This window comes from Alligator sinensis, unplaced genomic scaffold (genome assembly GCF_000455745.1).
Source record: "Alligator sinensis unplaced genomic scaffold, ASM45574v1 scaffold237_1, whole genome shotgun sequence".
NCBI lineage: Eukaryota > Metazoa > Chordata > Crocodylia > Alligatoridae > Alligator > Alligator sinensis.
In genome coordinates, this window is record NW_005841849.1 from 304,751 (window position 1) to 323,467 (window position 18,717).

At 47.9% G+C, this 18,717-nt stretch overlaps 1 protein-coding gene across 2 annotated transcripts; it reads left to right on the top strand.

The window, feature by feature from the left end:
* Positions 1-4,584: 4,584 nt before the first annotated feature.
* Positions 4,585-18,508, top strand: ERFE (erythroferrone). Of its 2 annotated transcripts, none has more exons than XM_025209248.1 (8): positions 4,585-5,411; positions 9,437-9,559; positions 9,863-9,965; positions 11,050-11,279; positions 12,811-12,943; positions 13,284-13,374; positions 14,452-14,530; positions 16,031-18,508. In XM_025209248.1, exons 1-8 carry the CDS (start codon positions 5,217-5,219, stop codon positions 16,127-16,129), a joined length of 1,053 nt encoding a protein of 350 aa, XP_025065033.1. In that variant the 5' UTR covers positions 4,585-5,216; the 3' UTR covers positions 16,130-18,508. The 2 variants fall into 2 exon arrangements, with proteins under 2 accessions (XP_025065033.1, XP_006016039.2); XM_006015977.2 differs by having other exon boundaries at positions 12,835-12,943.
* Positions 18,509-18,717: the final 209 nt, after the last annotated feature.

Consider the following 18,717-nt stretch of genomic DNA (forward strand, 5'->3'; position numbering starts at 1 on the left):
GGCTTAACACATGCACATGACATGAGTTTTGCTTTCAAGAATTTGTGGGGCGGTTCCCCCCAAGCCCCTGTACCTATCCCCTTGAAACTTGGCAGGCTTTGTGACCTCACCAAGTGCTACCACCCCTGCAGTTTTGACCCTGCTGTGGCTTAACACATGCACATGACATGAGTTTTGCTTTCAAGAATTTGTGGGGCGGTTCCCCCCAAGCCCCTGTACCTATCTTCTTGCAACTTGGCAGGCTTTGTGACCTCAGCAGGGGCCACCATCCCTGCAGTTTTCACCCCCCTGTGGTGTAACGTACACATGACGAGATTTGCTTTAAAGAATTTGGGGTACAGTTCCCCCCAAACCCCTGCACCAATCTTCTTGAAACTTGGCAGGCTTCATGCTTGCAGCAGAGGCTACCCTCCCGACGAGTTTCATCCAAATCAGACAAAATCCAAAAACTTTATAGATATTTGATTGATTCCATATTATACCCTATGGCCGGAGCTCTGAGGCGGCTCTCAAGCTTCGGAGCCACTTTGGCTGGATTGAAGCGGGAACCTGGTCCTCAGCTCTGGATCAGATCACTGGCATCTGAAGCAGCTGGATCCAAAGCCGGATTGAATAGCTGCCTACTTGCACAGGCCTAGTAGGCAGGGTCCCTCTGAATCCCCATGGTCAATAGGTAATAACTACACCGTGGCAAGGCAGGCATGCCCTGCCTCAGAGGTGTATAAGAAGGGTGGTCACTCACATTGTGGCTGAGGTTTGGAGATAAAAATATGGATTCAATACGTGGAATCGGGTTTGTTTTCGAAACTCCCCCTTCTTTGTAGCAGCTGAAATATAGCCTGCCCCTAGAGCAAGCATCATGGCTGCTCCCTTCCCTGCTCTGCCTGCTATAGCTTTTCATGTGTCAGAGTATTAATGCTCCTTACTGAGGCTGGTGAATGCCTCTCTTTCTCAAACTTGATTTTACAACTCCCCACACATCCCTACACTCCTAAGCTTGTATTGTAGTAAGGGCTGGCATAACTGGCCAGGCAGCATGGGTGACAAATTGAAGGAATGAGAAAAATCGTGCACACATACTCACTGGGGGCTGCCTCAAGAGCCTGGGTGTATGCAGAAACAAACAGGGACTCCCTAGCATTGCTGAGCTGCCACACCATGGCTCTGTTTGGTGCCTGCCCTTGCCAAGTCCCAGCTACATTAAAAGGGAAGGTGGCAAAAATCCTTCCACGGCTCCTGATCTGACTGCCCCATCCCTTGCTACGTGTCTCCCCTCCAACGTGTTCCCCACACCCAGGGTTGCTATTTGATCCTAGACCCATAGCAGTTGTGTGTTATGCTACTTGGGAAAGCAGTTGCAAGCCCTTCAGTGTGGGGAGGAGCTTCACCACAGAGCACTATTCAGCAGTGTAAGTGCTCATTCAGGTGTGCTTGTTAAAAGGGTTTCAGGACTCTGTTGAAAGAACTGCTCCCCCACCTCAACCCCAGCCCTCTCAAAGTGTATCTTCCTCACAAAGCACAACTGACAGAAGTGGGCACAAGGGGCATGCAGAGGACATGCTGACAGTATCATCATGTGAACTATAAATGCTTTGGACTCAAAGGAGACAGGTTAGACCAGTGGTGCCCAGCTTTCCAAACCCCACGGGCCAGATGAGTGGCACAGGGTCAGTCCATGGATAGGGTCCCATGAAGCATCAGCATGTGGAATCAGTGCGATCCCATGTCCCTTGCTCCCAAGTGCCTGGATCTGGCCATACCTCGGCCCAAGCCTGAGTGCACACCAGCACAATGCTGCATGCCCTGATCTGGCAATACACTGGCCCCACCTGGCATGTTCAATGTGACCATCACATTATCTTGTGCACTGGGGCAGGGCCATGATGTTTGGCCTGGAAGACTCCTCACCAGTCTGGAAATTTGGCAGCATGGCAGCAGCAATTAACACTACCCACCCCCCCCAAAAACAAACAAACAAACAAAAAAAACCCAACAACAACTGCTGGACCTGTGAGGAGTCCCAGGTGCTGGATGATGTGGCTGTATGAGTTGAACCTGGCCCAGGGACCAGAGGTTGAACACCATCGGTCTAGACAAAAGTTATTATGTGCCATGCTGTCTCAGTGACACTGCCAAAGCAGCCGGCCACAGCAGAGAAATAGTTATCACCTACGCTTGGTTTTTCCTTACTTAGAGAAACCTGCCTGGTGGCGGAGGGGAGGTGGGGGAAGTGGCAGGGGGGGGCGACATTATTAGTGGTTGGATATAATGCACTCAGCTCCTGACTGCATGGCCCAGAAGGGCAGTGCCCAAGATAGGAAAGAGGCCACACACCAACTTCCCTTCTGCAATGCTGTATTTTCAGGAATGGACAGAGCTTTCATTCCCATGACTTCATCTGCAAGGTCTTTCCCTCTAAGGAAGGGAGAAAGCAAGAGACCAGCTTGGCTGCATCAGTCTGCAGGGAACTGCAGGCCAAGGCAGTGACACGAGAGCTCAAGAATGAGGATTAGATTTCAGCAGAGCGTGAAGGGAAGGAAGGAGGGGGTGAAGTCCCTTATTCCATACCTCCCTTCAGGCTTCCACATGTACCTCTCATCTGAAACTCCTCAACAGCCCGCTCCAATGAGGTGCTTACTGTTTAAACAAATAGGTTATTTTACAAGGAAGGGAGGCTAAAAAAAAACAACCTGTGCTTTGGTCTTGATCTTGGAAGACGCCTCTGAGGATGAATGTTTATCTCTGGGCTGCAGCAGCAGCCAGCATCAGTGGTTGGGCTGGACCGTTCTCATTGGGATGCACAATTCACGTGGCAAACAGGGTCACTTTGTCAGCATCGTGCTCCGCTGGGGGCTGACACTTCCTGTGGTCCTTCCACCTTGGGCTATGTCACCTCTCAGCGATAGCATTACATGAGGATTTGCTGAAGGACTAAACCAATTAGCTCTGGCCCTCTTGTATCCTGTATGACATCATTAATATTTCTCACTGTTTGGGAAAATAACTCTTTCCACATGGCGACAAGCCTGAGACATCTCCATCTGTCTGCTTAACAAGGGCTTCAGCAATCTCGTCAGCCCATTGGCAAGTGGTAATGATGTCACAGGGGCTGCTAAAGGTCCGTGGCAGCTTGATCGACCTTCCTGGACCACACTGTTATGACCCAGTCCTTGCTCTTGATGAATTAGGATTCTATAGGTCTCTTTCCCCTGCAGACAGTGAAGCTATTTCAGCCCATACTGTGAGGACTGGAAATGACTCAGTGTTTGCTTAGCTATAAACAGGAGACACTCTTGATTATCACCTTTCGTTCTACAGCATGTCCATGGCACGTATGAACCCTAGATAGCCCTGTGAGAGTGCTTTTCTAGGCATGTCTTCCCCTTGGTGTTCCTATTTCATGCCATGGAGCTTCATACTAGCATCTGCACCCTAGCATGGTGAACACTTGCACTCTGAACCCACAAATACAAGCATGGAGGCCACACCTGTGGGTCAGGGAGGTTCCCAGTCCGTCTCTACTGCACCCGGACTATCACAGCTAGGGTCTAGGTACAGTGAGAGCATGTGTCTATGATCAAGGCCACCTCTGAGTGCCAAGAGTAAGAGGGATAATTGGCAAGACAAATGAGAAAGAAAGAATTAGATGCCAGGCTAGATCTCTCTGCCACAGATGCTGGCTTAGTGTTGTACCACCTGACTCTTAGGCACTTCATACAACGTCTGGGAAGGCACAGGAAGGTGTTTCCAGGGAAAGACGACTTAAGCAGCACAGTTTTAGACAGCGTGGAGAGAGCTGAGGGTGACTGGAAAAGGGAAGAGTATAATACTCAAGGCAGGGGATGGCCAAGGGGCAGCAAAAGGATTGAGAAGTAGGGCAGGGTGAGTGCTGAGCTGGCAGAACACAATCCTTCCTATGGGTATTTGATGCCTGGTCTTACAATGTGGGCAGTCACTAGCAAGCTCATTATTTCTTTCTAAACTCTGGCCAGACCTCTCCCAGCGAAGTCTTGGAGCAGTCTGTAGTCAGACACCTGGCACACCTCGCCAGCGTAGCTGGGGGGACACTGGCGAAGCAACGGGTGAACACACAGCTTGGCTCTCTAGTTTGTAACTGGTTGCCTTCACTAGGAAACTGCTTCTGGTCCTGAAGGAGCTCTGCTGAAGTGGCCTTGGCACGGGGGACACAGAATTGCACGTTGGACTGTGCCTCAGTTGGGGGAATGAGGTGGGCACCTCTCAAAGCGGGGAAGTATTTCCTCACTGCCTCATAGACAGCTAAGCAGTGATGGCTGCTCGCACCAGATGGGAGGGATTGGCTGCAGTCCTCTGCCCATCCATGAAACGGCCTCACACTTCAGATGACTGGAGCCGCTGTGCACCTGTCCCTGTGCTCAGTGCTTGCCAAAGCCTCTAGCATGATGGCACTGGTGGCAGGAACTGGATGCACTTAATCTAGGAGCCAGAAGGGGGCTCCTGGACTCCCTGGAGTGAGCGTGGGAGGCAGCTCCTGTGAGGCGGGGAATTCAAGCTTATTAAAAGGAGTGGATGCAAAACGAGAGATTCAGAGCCAGACGGTGCCTGCTGAGGCAGGAGCAGGGTGCCCAGAGCTGTGCACCCAGCAGGTGGAAATCTCTTTAGCCAGAGATCCCAGGCCGTGGCAGGATAGAGGGAAACCAGCAAAGAAACTGGACATCCTCTTGACAGCTCCAGCGTGGAAGGAAGAACCACAGAGCTCACTGGCAGCTCGGCAAAGCTGCAAAACATATGTTTGCAGCTTCTGAAAACTGAGCAAGGAGGAAACAGAAGGAAATCAATTCCCCTCGCTAAGCTGGACACAGCCTACAGCTCATGTTCATGGCACCTGCCACACCATGCCAGGGCTCTTGGTTGTGATCAGGGCGTTACTGGAGCCAGCGTAATGTGCTGTCCACCCACAGCACAGGCTGGACTGGCCTCTCCTTGCTGACCGAAAGGCAAAGTTTGTACCCAGGCAACAAAAATCCCAACTGGGGATCCAGAAAGGGCGCCTTGTCTCCTGGTCTAGTGCTGGTGTGAGGAGAGGCCTGAGCAACTACATGCTGGAATATTGTCTCTTCTCTGGCGCGCACCAATTTCTTCCTGCCCTTCGTGGCCAGGCCTGAGGCTGGGTGTTTGTAGAAACTCTATGCATTTCCTAGAGAAAGGGCCACTTCTCCCGTGTCCTGTGTGAAAGGATGGCTGCCTCCCTTTCTTCCAGCTGCTGGCTCATGCTGCTGTGTGTGGGGCTCTTGGTAGCAATCTCCTGCGTGGGCTCTGTGGGGTCAGAGAAACTCGGAAGCAGGAAAAGCCGAGAGAAGAAATCCCAGTCGAATGAGTATCCTACAGGTCAAGGGAAAAATAGCCTGCTTCTGCCAGCTTCCAACGATCCGGTAAGCACTTATTCTAATTGCACCTTATTATAGTGAAGACAGCCCAAACTGAAGTTCATGGTAACTGAGGCAGAAAGATGCCCAGGGAGCCTAATTTCCTGCTGGGTGACTAGGATCATGTGTAAAATGTGGCCAGGGAATTCGAGCTGCACAATGATTTTGCGTGCACATCCATGCCTGCACACACACACATGCCAGCACATATGCACACGTGACAGTGCGGGGAAGGGAGCGCTTGTTCCCACTCAGTTGAGGATGAAAATGCTTTTTCTTTTGCTAACGAGACAACAATTGCATTCAGCCACTAGCAAATTGACAGGCAAGGCGGGGTGGAAAATGGCTGATTAAAAAATGTCAACAAAAGACCTAAAGTTTTTCCGATTTTATCAAAAATATTTTTGCAAAGCAAACAGTTTCCTCAAGCTTAGCTGGAAATGTTCAACAACAGAGTCACGATAAACCTTAGTGGGGAGAATTGCTCAAACGGTTTCAGTTATGATAACTGCACAGGGACTGACCTGTGGTCCGCATCCTTTCAAGAGTAACAAGTATCAGGTGCTGCAATAGGAGCTGCAAAGAGCTTCACAATGGACGATTCCAGAGTGATGTGCTCATAGATGACGTTGTTCCCTTTCCTCAGGTGGGTAATGGATATTTACACCCCCCAAGCCCAAGGGTTCAAATACCTCCCTAAAATATTGTATCCTGTCTATGTAGGCTGTTCTCATTCTCCAGACAAATTTTTAAGTTACTTTTCAATTTCATGGAGCTCCTGGCCTCAAAAATATCTCATGACAATAAGTTCCAAGGTTCAGTCGTGCACTATATAAAGAAGCATGCCTTTGTATCACTTTTAAATGGGCAGCCATTCAATATTGTAGACTGAGCCTTCTGTCCGAGTAGCAGCATGTAAACAGGTGTTTCTTTCTATACTATTAAAAACCTCAAACAACCATGAACGTCCCAAATTTAGAGGTGATGTGCAAAGATGCCAGTGAAAACAGGTTTCTGAGAGGCTAAATGGGTGGAGGGTAGGGGCTAGAGAAGGTGAAATTCATATCAGCTCACACTTCCACCGCTGCACATGCCATTATTGAACCAAACTCTGTGGTGGTAGACCAAGGTCTGAGAAGGTCAAACACCCAGACATGAGTGGGCCGCTCTGTAGATTCTGCCCTATTTGTTGACCTACAGGCAATCCTAAATGAACACAGGCAAGCTCTGAAAAATAAAAGAATTGCGCCTCCCCATCCAATCCCTTGAAGAGGGGTCCTGAACCCCAGCTCTGTCCTGCTGCATCTGACTGACCCCAGCGCTCTTTCCTGCCTAGGCAGGGGGCAGACTGGATGATCTGTTGAGGTCCCTTCCGACCCTAGCATCTATGAATCTATGAACAGGAGGCTCAGTCTAACCCAAGAGAGGGCACAACCTGCAGCATAGGTATCACAAGGGTCATGGGCAGCCTTGTATGTGGCACATGGCAGGTCAAGGTGGCAACAGGCAGTGCAGCAGCAGACTGAGCAGTGGAAGGTGATTCGAGAAGCATTCAATGCAGGGTTAATCTGTGGCATGCCTGCCAAAAAGGTGGGTCCCCACTGGCCTAACCTACCCAGAACCCCCAGTGAGGGAAAATGTTTTTGGCAGCATTAAAATCCAGTCTAGGAGGATGGCAGTGCCACTTAGACAAACGCACTCTCTGCCCCTATTTCTTTTCTCCCCAATCAGAGGCAAGACAGAGGCTGTTTCCACCAGCGTGTGAAGGGGTGGGAAACATCTGGCCAGCAACCGCAGCTGTTACTGTTTGACAGGGATATCCTTTTATATTGTACCCAGCAATCAGTGGGGACTGTCTCTGGCTCGATTCCAACAACACATATTGCAGTGGGCTAGGGAGTTTCTTGAATCCATTAAGCAGGCAGATTTGCACCACAGAGGCTGCCCTGTGCCTCAGTGAGGCTTTGGGAGTCTGTCATCACAGGAACATTTCTGGAAACACACAAGCAGCAAGCCCAGGGGCTTCAAAACCAATCTTCCAGGTCTCACCCGCCCCAAGTCCACTGGGTGCTGGATGTGAAGTTAGCCCCACAAAGGGACCAGAAGCAACTCTGGCCACCCCATTGACTAGGGCTCTCTAAGCTCCCACCAATTACACTGTTTGCACTTAGAGGTATGTCCCCACTAACACTTGTGAGCTATGCTTTCTTTTCTAAGCCAGGGGGAATATGATTCAATGAGATGGATGCTGCCCTGAAAAGGAGGGGACCCTGGGTTATAGCCTGGAGCCTTGCCCTGAATGGCACATGAACTAACATAGTTAGACAAGCACTTGGCTGGGGTGATTTAGGTAGGACTCCTTCTGCTTTGAGCCATGGGATGGACATGATGACCTCCTGAGGCTCCCTCCTAGCCCTGTGATTAGCAGGCTGTGGGCAAGGCGGGAAAGTCCATAGCTGAGTTGCTTACATAGTACCATTTCCCTGAACAATTCACTCTGATTGATCTAGAGCTGTAGCATGATGGATTGCAACTACTCTAAGGAGTGTAAACCAAGGCTAATAATAAATAGCTGTGTTCCAAGGTAGAGACAGCTACACAATTTGCTCTTCTGAGTGTCCATTTACATTAGTAATTGCTGGAGCATAAGCCCATTCCTTAGATACATGTGAGACTTGAAAGATGCTGTACATGCTAATAAAGTTGGAGTGTCCTAAGACCTGATCCAAAGCCCACTGTACTCCATAGAAAATATGGTTGACTTCATTGGGTTCTGGAGCAAATACCCTAGCAAATTTAGACAAGTAAACAAAGAAGAGAAATAACCTCACATAGAAGGTAGTACTTGAAAAGTAGCAGTGTGAAAAGAAACATGGAAGTATGGAGCGAAGACTGTTTGGGGTAGATCCTCTGCTAGCATAAACAGATAGGATACTGCTGTTAGAGTAAAACTCTTGGTGTCCAGGAGGGTGAATGCAAACATCATGCCAGGGGTGCAGAGCAGAGGACAAAGACTCAGGAAACTTTTTGATTCTTGATCCTCCCCTGCTCTGGTTTGTTTTGTGACCATGGGAAAGTCACAGAGCTTCTCTGCACTTCAGTGTCTTCTCCTGATGGAAACTGAACCCCAACCCTATATATAACAAGACTGGGTCTCTTCATCCAACCCCTCCCCAAGAGTCTAACAAAGTCAGAAGATAGTAGTCCTCACTAAATCCTCACCATCTTGTGGGGAACCCTAAGGATTCTTCATTTACCCTGGCATCTGTAGCCCTCTGAACAGTCCCCGGAAGTTGGTCAATATTGCTCATTAATTTTCCAGAGAGGTTGCTAATAAGAGGTATGATGTCTGTTTGCCCTTCTCCTCCCACCTCCCAGGAGCCCACTTCCCCTGCCACACTTGCAAGTGTTGTTTCAACAACCACTGAGAGAGTTGGGTTGGAAATCAGATTCAGATATCTCTCATGATAGTGCAGAATGCTGACAGGAATACCATTCATCTAGGACACAGTGAACAACATGGCTGTGCTAAGATAAGTGCAAACTTTACAGACCTATTGCCCAGCTGGCATATGTTGGCATGGACTTCAATAGAAGTATGCTATTTTTACACCTGGTGAGGTTCTGGCTTTCTTTTCCATAGGCGAGAGTCACTCTACCTGCCACAGAAGTAAAATTGCTGCTCTGATTAAACGCACCAGCTGCCTCGCAGCAGATGACAGCAATCTAGGACAGGAAATGAAAAGTACTGTATCCAGGGAGGACTTGGAACTCCACCAAGATGCCGACTGGTGTTCTCATGGAGAGATGAGGTCCCTGAGTTAGATCTAACACACACAAACCTCCCAGCGTTCACAAGAGTATTGAACATGGGAACACTCATGGCTTCTGTATGGCACCTCTCGCCCCAGGATGTGATGGGGCGTAACAATGAAGGCAGGCACCCGCCTAGCTCCAACCATTTAAATGGCATTCCCTTTAGGATATCTTACCTTTTCTGTTCATTTTCTTGTGCTTTTGCTTTTTCCAAGGAAGCCGTTATGGAGAGGTCACGCAGCATCGATCCCCGTGACGCCTGGATGCTGTTTGTGAAGCAATCAAACAAAGGCGTGAACGGCAAGAAAAAGGGCAAAAGCAAAGCGAATAAGTTCAAGGTATATATTCGTGTTGCCAGGGGCTGAGCATCTGCCAGCTCAGCCAGGGCCCCTCCCCTCCCAGTCAGCCCCACTTACCCCCTTCACTGGGTGCCACAGCCAGGGCCCACTGCTCACCAGCCAAGGCTGCTGGGGCCCCATAAGCACAGTTAGCAAAGGCTGGTGGCATTTTGGGAGGTGAAGGGTACAAGGGGCTGGTTGGGAGGAGACTGGTAATGTGGGAGGGAGCAGTTCTCATTGTAGCTCCTCAGGTTAATTGTTGTCTCATGTACTGAAACGGTCTGTCCTCTGCTTGGGTTCCAGTTTGGTGTTCCAGGCCCCCCAGGCCCGCCAGGTCCCCAAGGGCCCCCAGGAGCCCTGGTGAGCCCAGAAGAATTGCTGAGGGAGTTCCGGCTGCTGCTGAAGGGTACGGGATTAAGTCACTGCATGCACTCTGTGGGCAGAGAGCCTTTCCAGAGGGTGCCATCCAGGTGGTGTGTTGTTTGCATAAATGACGCTGAAAGAGGAAGAGCTCCTATCCTGCTGGGAGGGAGAGGCCCCAGTCTCATTGCTGTCACCTTAGTGGAGGCATAGAAAGGGCAGGAGAGGGTGGTTGTTTTAACTGCCCATTTGTTGATGGCTAGTGCATATGGGAAGGCAGTTTGGGGGAAGTAAGGTAGTCTACTGCACCTACCCTGCACACCCAGACACAAGGTCCTGCTAGCCCAAGCAAAGACATGAGTGGTGGGGAAGGTGATGGGCCTTACTCCTCCTTACAGCTCTGCTCAGAGATCTGAATTGAAATGAGGACCTATGGGTGGCTTTAATTGTTCATTGTATTACTTATGACTACATAATGTTCTGCTGCAGAGCTTCTCCCTCTCACTCTCACACACGCAAAAATTAAACAGGTGCATACATATGGCACAGGCATATAATATACTTCTGCCATCATTAATATTTACTAATGGTATGGACACCTTGGTTATGTGTCTGTGCACATATAGTGAAAGGCTGTATTTGTGCGTGTGTACTTGTGTGTGGTGCTTTTGGGCATCGCAAATGCCACCTCTGATTATTACATTTCTGAAGATTTCCTGTTTTGGTTTTTGGATCCCTTAGTTTTTAGAAGTCAAACTTAGAAACAACACTGAGGAACCCAGAGAGAACTAATAGCCCTTTCTCTCACAGTGCCCTAAAAGCAAACTAGAACTTCCTTCAGTCAACCTCAGAAGTGCCTGACATGGCCAGAACAGAACATCTGACTGGATCATGACCCTGTGCATTTGGATCAGGGATCACTGGGGGTCCCATCTTGCATGATAGTACCAATTTGCAGGGCTTGGACTAGAATATCTAATAATGCCTTTGTCCAGCTTCCATGAAATCAAGCAATGCTTTGCCCTGGCCTCAACTGGAGCAAGATTAGGACTTCAGTTATTTCTTAAAAACAATGATTAGTTCCTAGGTTTTCAAACTGGCTCTCTGGTTTTTTTTGTTTTTTGACTCAGGGGTGATAAGGGAACGGGAAAAAATGAGCATGCAGGCCTGTGAAGCTTGCCAGCAAGGTGAGGAAGAGGAAGAGGAGGAAAGAAAAGAAGATGATATGTTGGCGCTGGTGGCTGGTTCATGGACAGACAGCAGGCTGCAGCACCGAGTGGAAGCAGCCTTCCACTGTCGGATACGGAGGAACATTTCCATTGAGCGCCGGTCCCTGCAAGAGCTCCAGATCTATTACATAGTAAGTGATGATGGGAATTCACCAAGCTGGACCAGACCATTGGTCCAAATAGTCCACTATCTCACCCCTGGTAGTAACTGCTGGCATGCTATCTCTCAGATGGTGAAGATAGCCCCATGAAGAGACTCCCACTGATTGTTTGTGAACATAAATAAAGTCCCAGCCCTGCAAACACATAATTTGTGCAGAACTATTAGTATTTGTGGAAGGGAAATCCTTCCTTTCTGAGCCTCCTAGTCAGTCATCTTACATCCTGAAGTGCCAAGCCATGCTCCCTCGCACCATTTCTGTTCAACACTGCAATGCTAACATTCAGAAAGCTCCCAGCAATCTTTCTGAAAATTCGCCCAAATGATTTGCTCCCAGAGCTTCCTGCAGTAGCAGATTACACTGGTTGGCCAGTCCCTGTCCAAAAGAGTAGCTGAAGTTATGATGACATACCCTGCCAATAAAGTGACTAGGTATTATTGCTTGCAGACAAACATGGAGTCAAGGCCAAGTGCAGATCAGTTAAAAATAAATTATAAGCATGTTATAAATTATCCCCAAAATAGGCATTACTATCGCAGCTAATTCAGGCTAAGGAGCTTGGAAGTACATTGTTGAGGTACTCAAACAGCTGAACTCTGCCCAATCATAAAAACAAGCTATGGTTTCTGCATTTCTGTGTTATTTTCATATTATTTGATCTCCTGGTGTCACTGCAGGGAAGATTTTCCTGGCCTGGAACATTTTACATTTGAAATGGGCAAGATGAAAGAATGTTTATTATTCTGACATTACCAATGAGGAATTGAGGAGGGAGATTAGGCAACTCACCCAAGGCATAGTTAGGCACTGAACTCAGAACCATCCTCATTCTATAACCATCCTTCCTTCCTCTCTCTGGATCTTATGATTGAAAAATCACCTGTAGGCAGCATCGGGTGAATTAATTTGATTAACAAGTACATTTGTAAAAAAGAGTACCTTGTCACATAGTCTGAAGGGAAATCGAAAGCCAGGTGAATTTATCAAATGTGTTTTTTACACAGGACCTGCACTTAAGGGGTTTTATTGGCATAACGGTCTTGGCAAAAGGTGCGACTGTTAGCAATGAGGTTATGGCAGCAAAAGTCTCAACAGAGATGCAGGTCTTTCTCATACTGGAATGAGGGGCTTGGTGTCTGTTTTAACACTCATGTTGTCCCAATGAAATAAGTTATACAAAGTTTAAAGGCTTTGATATCAGAACAGCTGCATTCACTCTACAGGGATTCTGCCCCATTAACAAGGCTGCTGGAATATTTTTTTAAGTGTGAACTTAACCATAGGCATCAGTCACTTCGCTCTCCATGGTAAAGATGTTAGATTTTCCATGCTATCCCACGTCCATGTGGCATATAACCAAGTCTCATTAGGTTCTGTGAATCCCTGCATCACTTTGGCCAACTGTCTTGCTTGACGTACCCCGTCAAATGCGAGTCTCCTCCCTGAGAACCCAGCACTGTCTTCAGTATATAGAACTGAGGTGGCTTTTCCTGCTGTGCAGCATCTTGCTCTCCTCTCTCACCAGCCTGAGAAGGAGAGTATGTTCCACCGAGGCTTGGGACTGAATCTGACCAGCGGCCAGTACACAGCACCCATCACCGGGTACTACACCTTTGCTGCCACACTGCACATCGGTAAGTGCTCCTGCTGACCCTCAGTGAACTAGCTCGTGCCACATGATAATGCTGGTGACTCTTCTTGGAATTCTCTGGGCCAAATCTCCATCTGATGTAAATCAGCACAGCTCCATTGGAGTCACTGGGCTGGATTGCAAGCTGGTGTAAATCAATACAGCTACATGACTTTACATCTGCTGAGGCTCCAGCCCAGGTGTTTGGGATATGCGTTCATTCGGTCTGCAGTGTGGTATCATGGCTGCTCAGGTGTCTGAGACCCCAGAACAGGGCTCAGCAGTCAGCACTCTCTCAAGTGGGTTACTGTATCCCTTTCTCATTGGTTCCTCTCTGCGCGCAGTTCATGGTGAGCATCAGCGGAGGGGACAGCAGCGTGCGAGGGACCGCCTGCGGGTGCTGATCTGTGTCCAGTCTCTCTGCCAGCGCAACATGTGAGTGTGCACATGACATGCAGGTGTCCCCAGATAGCTCTTACACTGAAGAGATGACAGCATGTCATCAGAGCCTCTGTGGTGAAGGATGCCTCATGCAGGGGAACCCCAGAGTGCCAACCACCTTCTCCAGCCCTCACGGAAAGGAATGTACCTAGAAGGGAGATAACGCAGTTGGGGAATCCTTGTGATTGGTGCCTGCCTGAAGGGTCTCTTGAAACCATTGACAATTGGGTTTAAGTTAGAGCAGCCTTGATTCGCCTTGCCTCATTTGTATACATGTTATGCACAGGTAGCTCATCAATTGGACAGTGAATGAGGCAAGTTCCAGCACAGCTCCTAGTGAAGCTGGATTTTATTTCTATGCAATACCTGGTGGGCAGAGAACAGGAGGCTGACTAGACCTGTTTTGGAGGGCCATGCCATAGGGACAGGCCAGGGTTCAGTCTTCAGGCCCTTTTGGTCACTGATCCCTGTTGAGACCACCAACTTTAGCAGTTGCCTTGTGTTGTACATAGGAAATATACCAGCTCATTTCACATGAGTGATCAGATTGTAAGGGCTTTCTACCTTGACCACCATATATGCTGGATATCAGTCAATGTCTTAGTGAGGAAGGGTTCTGTATCTTCCTATTGGGCTAGTGGGTGTCTTAATACTCATGACTGATATATGAGAGGGTCCCTCCAGAACGTGGGTGAGGCATGTTAGTATGGCAGCACGGGAGGACCTGCTTTTTCTGCCACACTGCATTCACTCTGTGTAGAGACTGCAGGTCCAGAATACTTGGGCCAGGGACATTTTTTAGCACAATATTCATTTTTTACAAATATAATTGAGAAGGAAATGCTAGATGCAGCACACAGAATGGCAAATAGATCTGCAGAAAGGAGACAAGCTATTCTGGGGTGTTGTCTGGACCTTCCCCTCTGGTTGGTGGATTCAAGTGACCCTGGTGGGTGTAAATGGTCTTTCTCTATCTACTTCAGACAGACAGAGATTTAGAAGGTAATGCCCAGGGGATATATAGATTGATCTGCTCACTATAGCAATGACACTGCTGTTTCTTACCCTCAGTTCTCTGGAGACAGTGACTGGTTTGGACAGCAGCAGCGAACTCTTTACCATCTCAGTCAGTGGCGTCTTGTATCTGCAGGTAAACATCGACAAACTGAAGGAGCTTGAGGTGGGAGGCAGGACCCCCCCAGGGTTATGAATGGGACCTGCATAATGATTGTAGTTGGATAGACTCATTCCCAAGGACAGCTGGAAGGGAACATGGTTTGCAAGCCCAGGGCAATGTCATAGCTCTGGAGAGCAGTGGGAACCCAGCAGGGAAGATGGTCAATGGCAAATATAAGCTTGCCTCTGCTATGCTGGTCTTGGTTTGAGGCTGAGCAGAAATCTGCCTGCCTGTACTATATTCCACAACTCTTAATAACACTGACTGGTCTTTTAGCTCCTCTAGGGGCTGGAACCCAGGTCCTCAAAGGTGTTTGTGATGGTCTATTACTATTAGGTGTGCTGGATTCTTTTTCTGGTTGTTTAAGTGGCCATTAGGGCTAATAGAAGCCTCCAGTACCATCCTAAATGATCTAGCTTTGACTGGGTTTCCCAGTAGTGCATGACATGACCAAGTTACAGTCAGATTCCTACTTTCACATATACCTGACAGGAGGGAGAGCCCACTGGTGAGGGTTCTGGCACTGCCAGCTGGGCGACTCAAGTGGTGCTTCCTTTCCACTGATGTCCTCAGTGACCTTGAGCAAATAATTCAGGGCTAGATCCTATGTTCTTTTTATGCCTAAATGACACATACCCAGCTTGGCACTTGCTCCCACTTGGGCACTTGCACACATTTGCTCTATTGATGCTGGCCCACTGCACCTTTCATTTATATTCATTGCCTAAAATAGATAAACAGCACGGGGAAAGTGCCTGCCACATTGGGAGGAACCTACAGCCATCCAGGGAGGCATCCATCTGAGCCACACCCCCTTCCCCAGCTTGTTTGCTTTCTCCTGGCACCACATATCTCCTCTTGGTTGTCCCACAAGCCAATTTCAAGTAGAGAACTGCAGCACAGTCTAGCCTATGGTCCAGTAGTTAGCATGCTTTGCTGAGATGCAGGTTCAAACTGCCTCTGGGAGACAGTGACCTGAAACTTGGCTCTCCTGCTCCCTGGGCAAGTGTCCTAACCACTAGGCTTTTGGGCTAAAAGGTGAGTGTCTTGATGTCATTCACTCTGCACCAATCATGCTTTTTTCTGTGACTTTGCTGTATTCAACACGCAGAATACTTGCCTCTGTTATAACACATTGGAGGTCTTTGAGCCATCAGTTTGAAATTGCTCAGACCATAGGACAGCTTGTTTCAGCCACACCGGGGGATGACTGCAGCATTTTGCACTGCTGACCCACCCCTTCTTGATTCTGGTACTGTCCAGCACCTCTTCATAACCCCTCATAGGGGCTGGAGGCAGAGGTAGGATCAGTCTCATATTAGAACTCAACCTTAGCTGTAGCATCACAATGAGTGTCTCTTTAGCTAGATGAGAACTGCATAGTTTAGCACTGTGTTGAGTTCACTCAAAGCACTCCTGTGTACGGGTATTAGCCCCTTGGCTTTACTTTCACTATCAACTTCTCTCCCGCAGGCTGGCCAGTATGCCTCGGTTTTTGTAGACAACGCCACAGGATCATCCCTCACTGTGCAAAGTGGCTCGGATTTCAGTGCTGTTCTGCTGGGGGTGTGAATGGCTTCCAGGCACTTGGCCCTTCATCCAAAAATACCTCTTTCCTTTGTCCCACTGTAAACTGTACCAGATCCTTCTTCAAAAGCAATTCAACCAACTCTCACCCAAGCATGGGGAAGCACAGCACCGTGCAATCAAGAGCAGCCAGCTGCACAGATTCAGTTGTCAAAACCACCAGGTTGGTACATTGCATGAGATAGCAAGCCTCTACAGAGCTGCAGGTAAAAACCCTTGAGGCATCACAGGCTAGAGGAGACTCACTCGAATCACCCCCTTTAATTTATTTTGTGAAGAACAGTTGTCAAGCCTTATCATCTATGGACAATCTTGCACTGTTGCCGACTTCCAAAGGCAGTAAGCATCTGTACTTAAGAAAGAACAGTTTGAAGACTGCACAAGCCTTTCAAGCCAGAGATTAGCAGGTTTTTGTGATCAGTTGTTCAGCAGCTCAAGCCAAGGTTTTGCATAGCTTCAGCTTTTTTGCAACATATTTGTAGTTAAGGTGGTTAAGGTTTGTTGGTAGGTGGCAGCTCATCTCCAGAGCAGAGCAGCGTCATGAGAGTCACAGGCTGGGTGTAAAACAAATAGCTATCCAGTCATTTCCTACTTCCTAGCACCAGTGTTTTAGCAGCAGCACCACCTCATCTCCTTGGCACAGAGCCTGGTCAATGGGTGGCAGAGATACTTGCTGTCACTCCTCATTTTGGTCTTGATAACACAGTCTAATGCTGATGAAGCCAGCAGGCCTACGTGTGTACGTGAGGGCTGGGGGTTTGCATCTCGAGGGGTGGAGGAGGAAAAGCTGCAGTTTAAATTTCTCAGTACTGTGTACTTAATCCTGAGCTGCTGCCAGAACTTCAGTGAGATATCCTAGGACATGCAGCCCCACCTTCATGACAACGGGACCCTTTGCACGTAGGCACACAGAGGTATAACCCCCTCCAACTGTTATCTTTTCAAAAAGCTTCTGCAGCTCTGGATGGGGAGGGGCGGCGGGGGGGGAAATAGCTCTTCTATTTTTTGAGGGCCCTGACAGAAAACAGAACATAAAACCTATGTTCAAAGATGGGGTAAGAGAGACCCAACGCTTGCAGTCTTTACTCAAGAAGAGGTGTTACAAGGTAGCTAACACAGTGGCAGCTTAATGAAGGCAAGGCGTTGTAGTTAGTATGCAAGTTAACAGGTCAAGGTAAACATTTACCATCATTTGTCAACATGCGAGTACTGCAGGCTATTTTACCTCTGAGGACATTACCATGTATGAGCTAATGCAAGGTAAGAACACAGTTTCCACTGGCTGATGAAACAGCCGAAAGGGCAGCAGGATTTTACTCTTGGGTACAGACCCCTGCTAGGTGACTAGCAGACCACTGGAAACCAGACAGTGCAACTCTACGTAGAAATGTTGGATGATAAAAATCTATCCTATCCCCAAATCTGATTGCGTCCATAAAATAAATCCAGCCTACTGATACAAGTAACTCTATCATATTTAGAAGAGAAAGAAAAACTCAGGGTCCACAGCAGGGTTATTGCTACAGAATACCATAGTGTTCAGGACTGACTCAGGATGCCATCCTCAGCATTGAAAATACCAGCCAACAAACTGATAAATGAGCGGAGACATGGCAGCAAGACTATGTACCTAGAATTTAAAAAAAAAGCTATTTCTCAGTACATTGCTCATCCACTCAACCCTACCAGTAAACGAGAGGAGACAATTTCTTGGACTTCAAATAGGGCCAGTGGTTGCCCCCAGCCTCCAATGATGGAGTTCAGCTTGTTTGTATTCTGCAACTTCTATGGACCGTGTCAAGGATCCTTCCAAAGTTTTTCCCCCACCTGCATTATAGATAAATGTATGCTATAAAGCATTTTATGGAAATATTTATGAGATGCTATGGTAATATGGAATATATTTATGTAACTAGCTTGAGTTGCGCTTTCAGTTACATTTCTAAAAGGGGAAGAAATGACAAGTATGAGAAAAAGAAACTGTAAAGCAGAGAAAGCAGCAAGATGGAGAAAAAAAAATAAAGCACATTTTATCACTGCCAGACAGAGATGAGACAAAAAGCAAGCAGGAATAAAAGACGAGTGGAGGAGGAGCACTTCTTGGAAGCAGCAGTAAAGATGATGGACTGAAGCCCAATGCCCCATCTATTTGTATCTCTGCCACCACAGTCTCCCTGCTGGCTGGCAGGCACTATATTAGACATCTCCCTCTCCCCTCTGTCTGCATTACCCTTATTCTGATAAACTGAGAGAAGCAGGGGGATGAGAAGGGAGGCTTTAGTATCATGCTCAACATTTTCTTTCTGATACCTGTATTATCAGGATGCTTCTTCAGTGTTACTAAATAAACAAAATATTAGTTTCTCTCTTTTTCCCTCATTTTGTCCCTCACTTCTACAATACTCATTTCTGAGCCTGAAGAAATTATATCCTCAGCCTGCTCATTTCATAAACACAATTATAAACAGCAACCCTCAACTGCTATTCAGTCTGACAGGTTTGCTGGCACAGGAAATTTCTGCTCAGCTCTTCAAAACAGAAGCTTTCCAAGATATTCCTCCTATCTGTTAGCC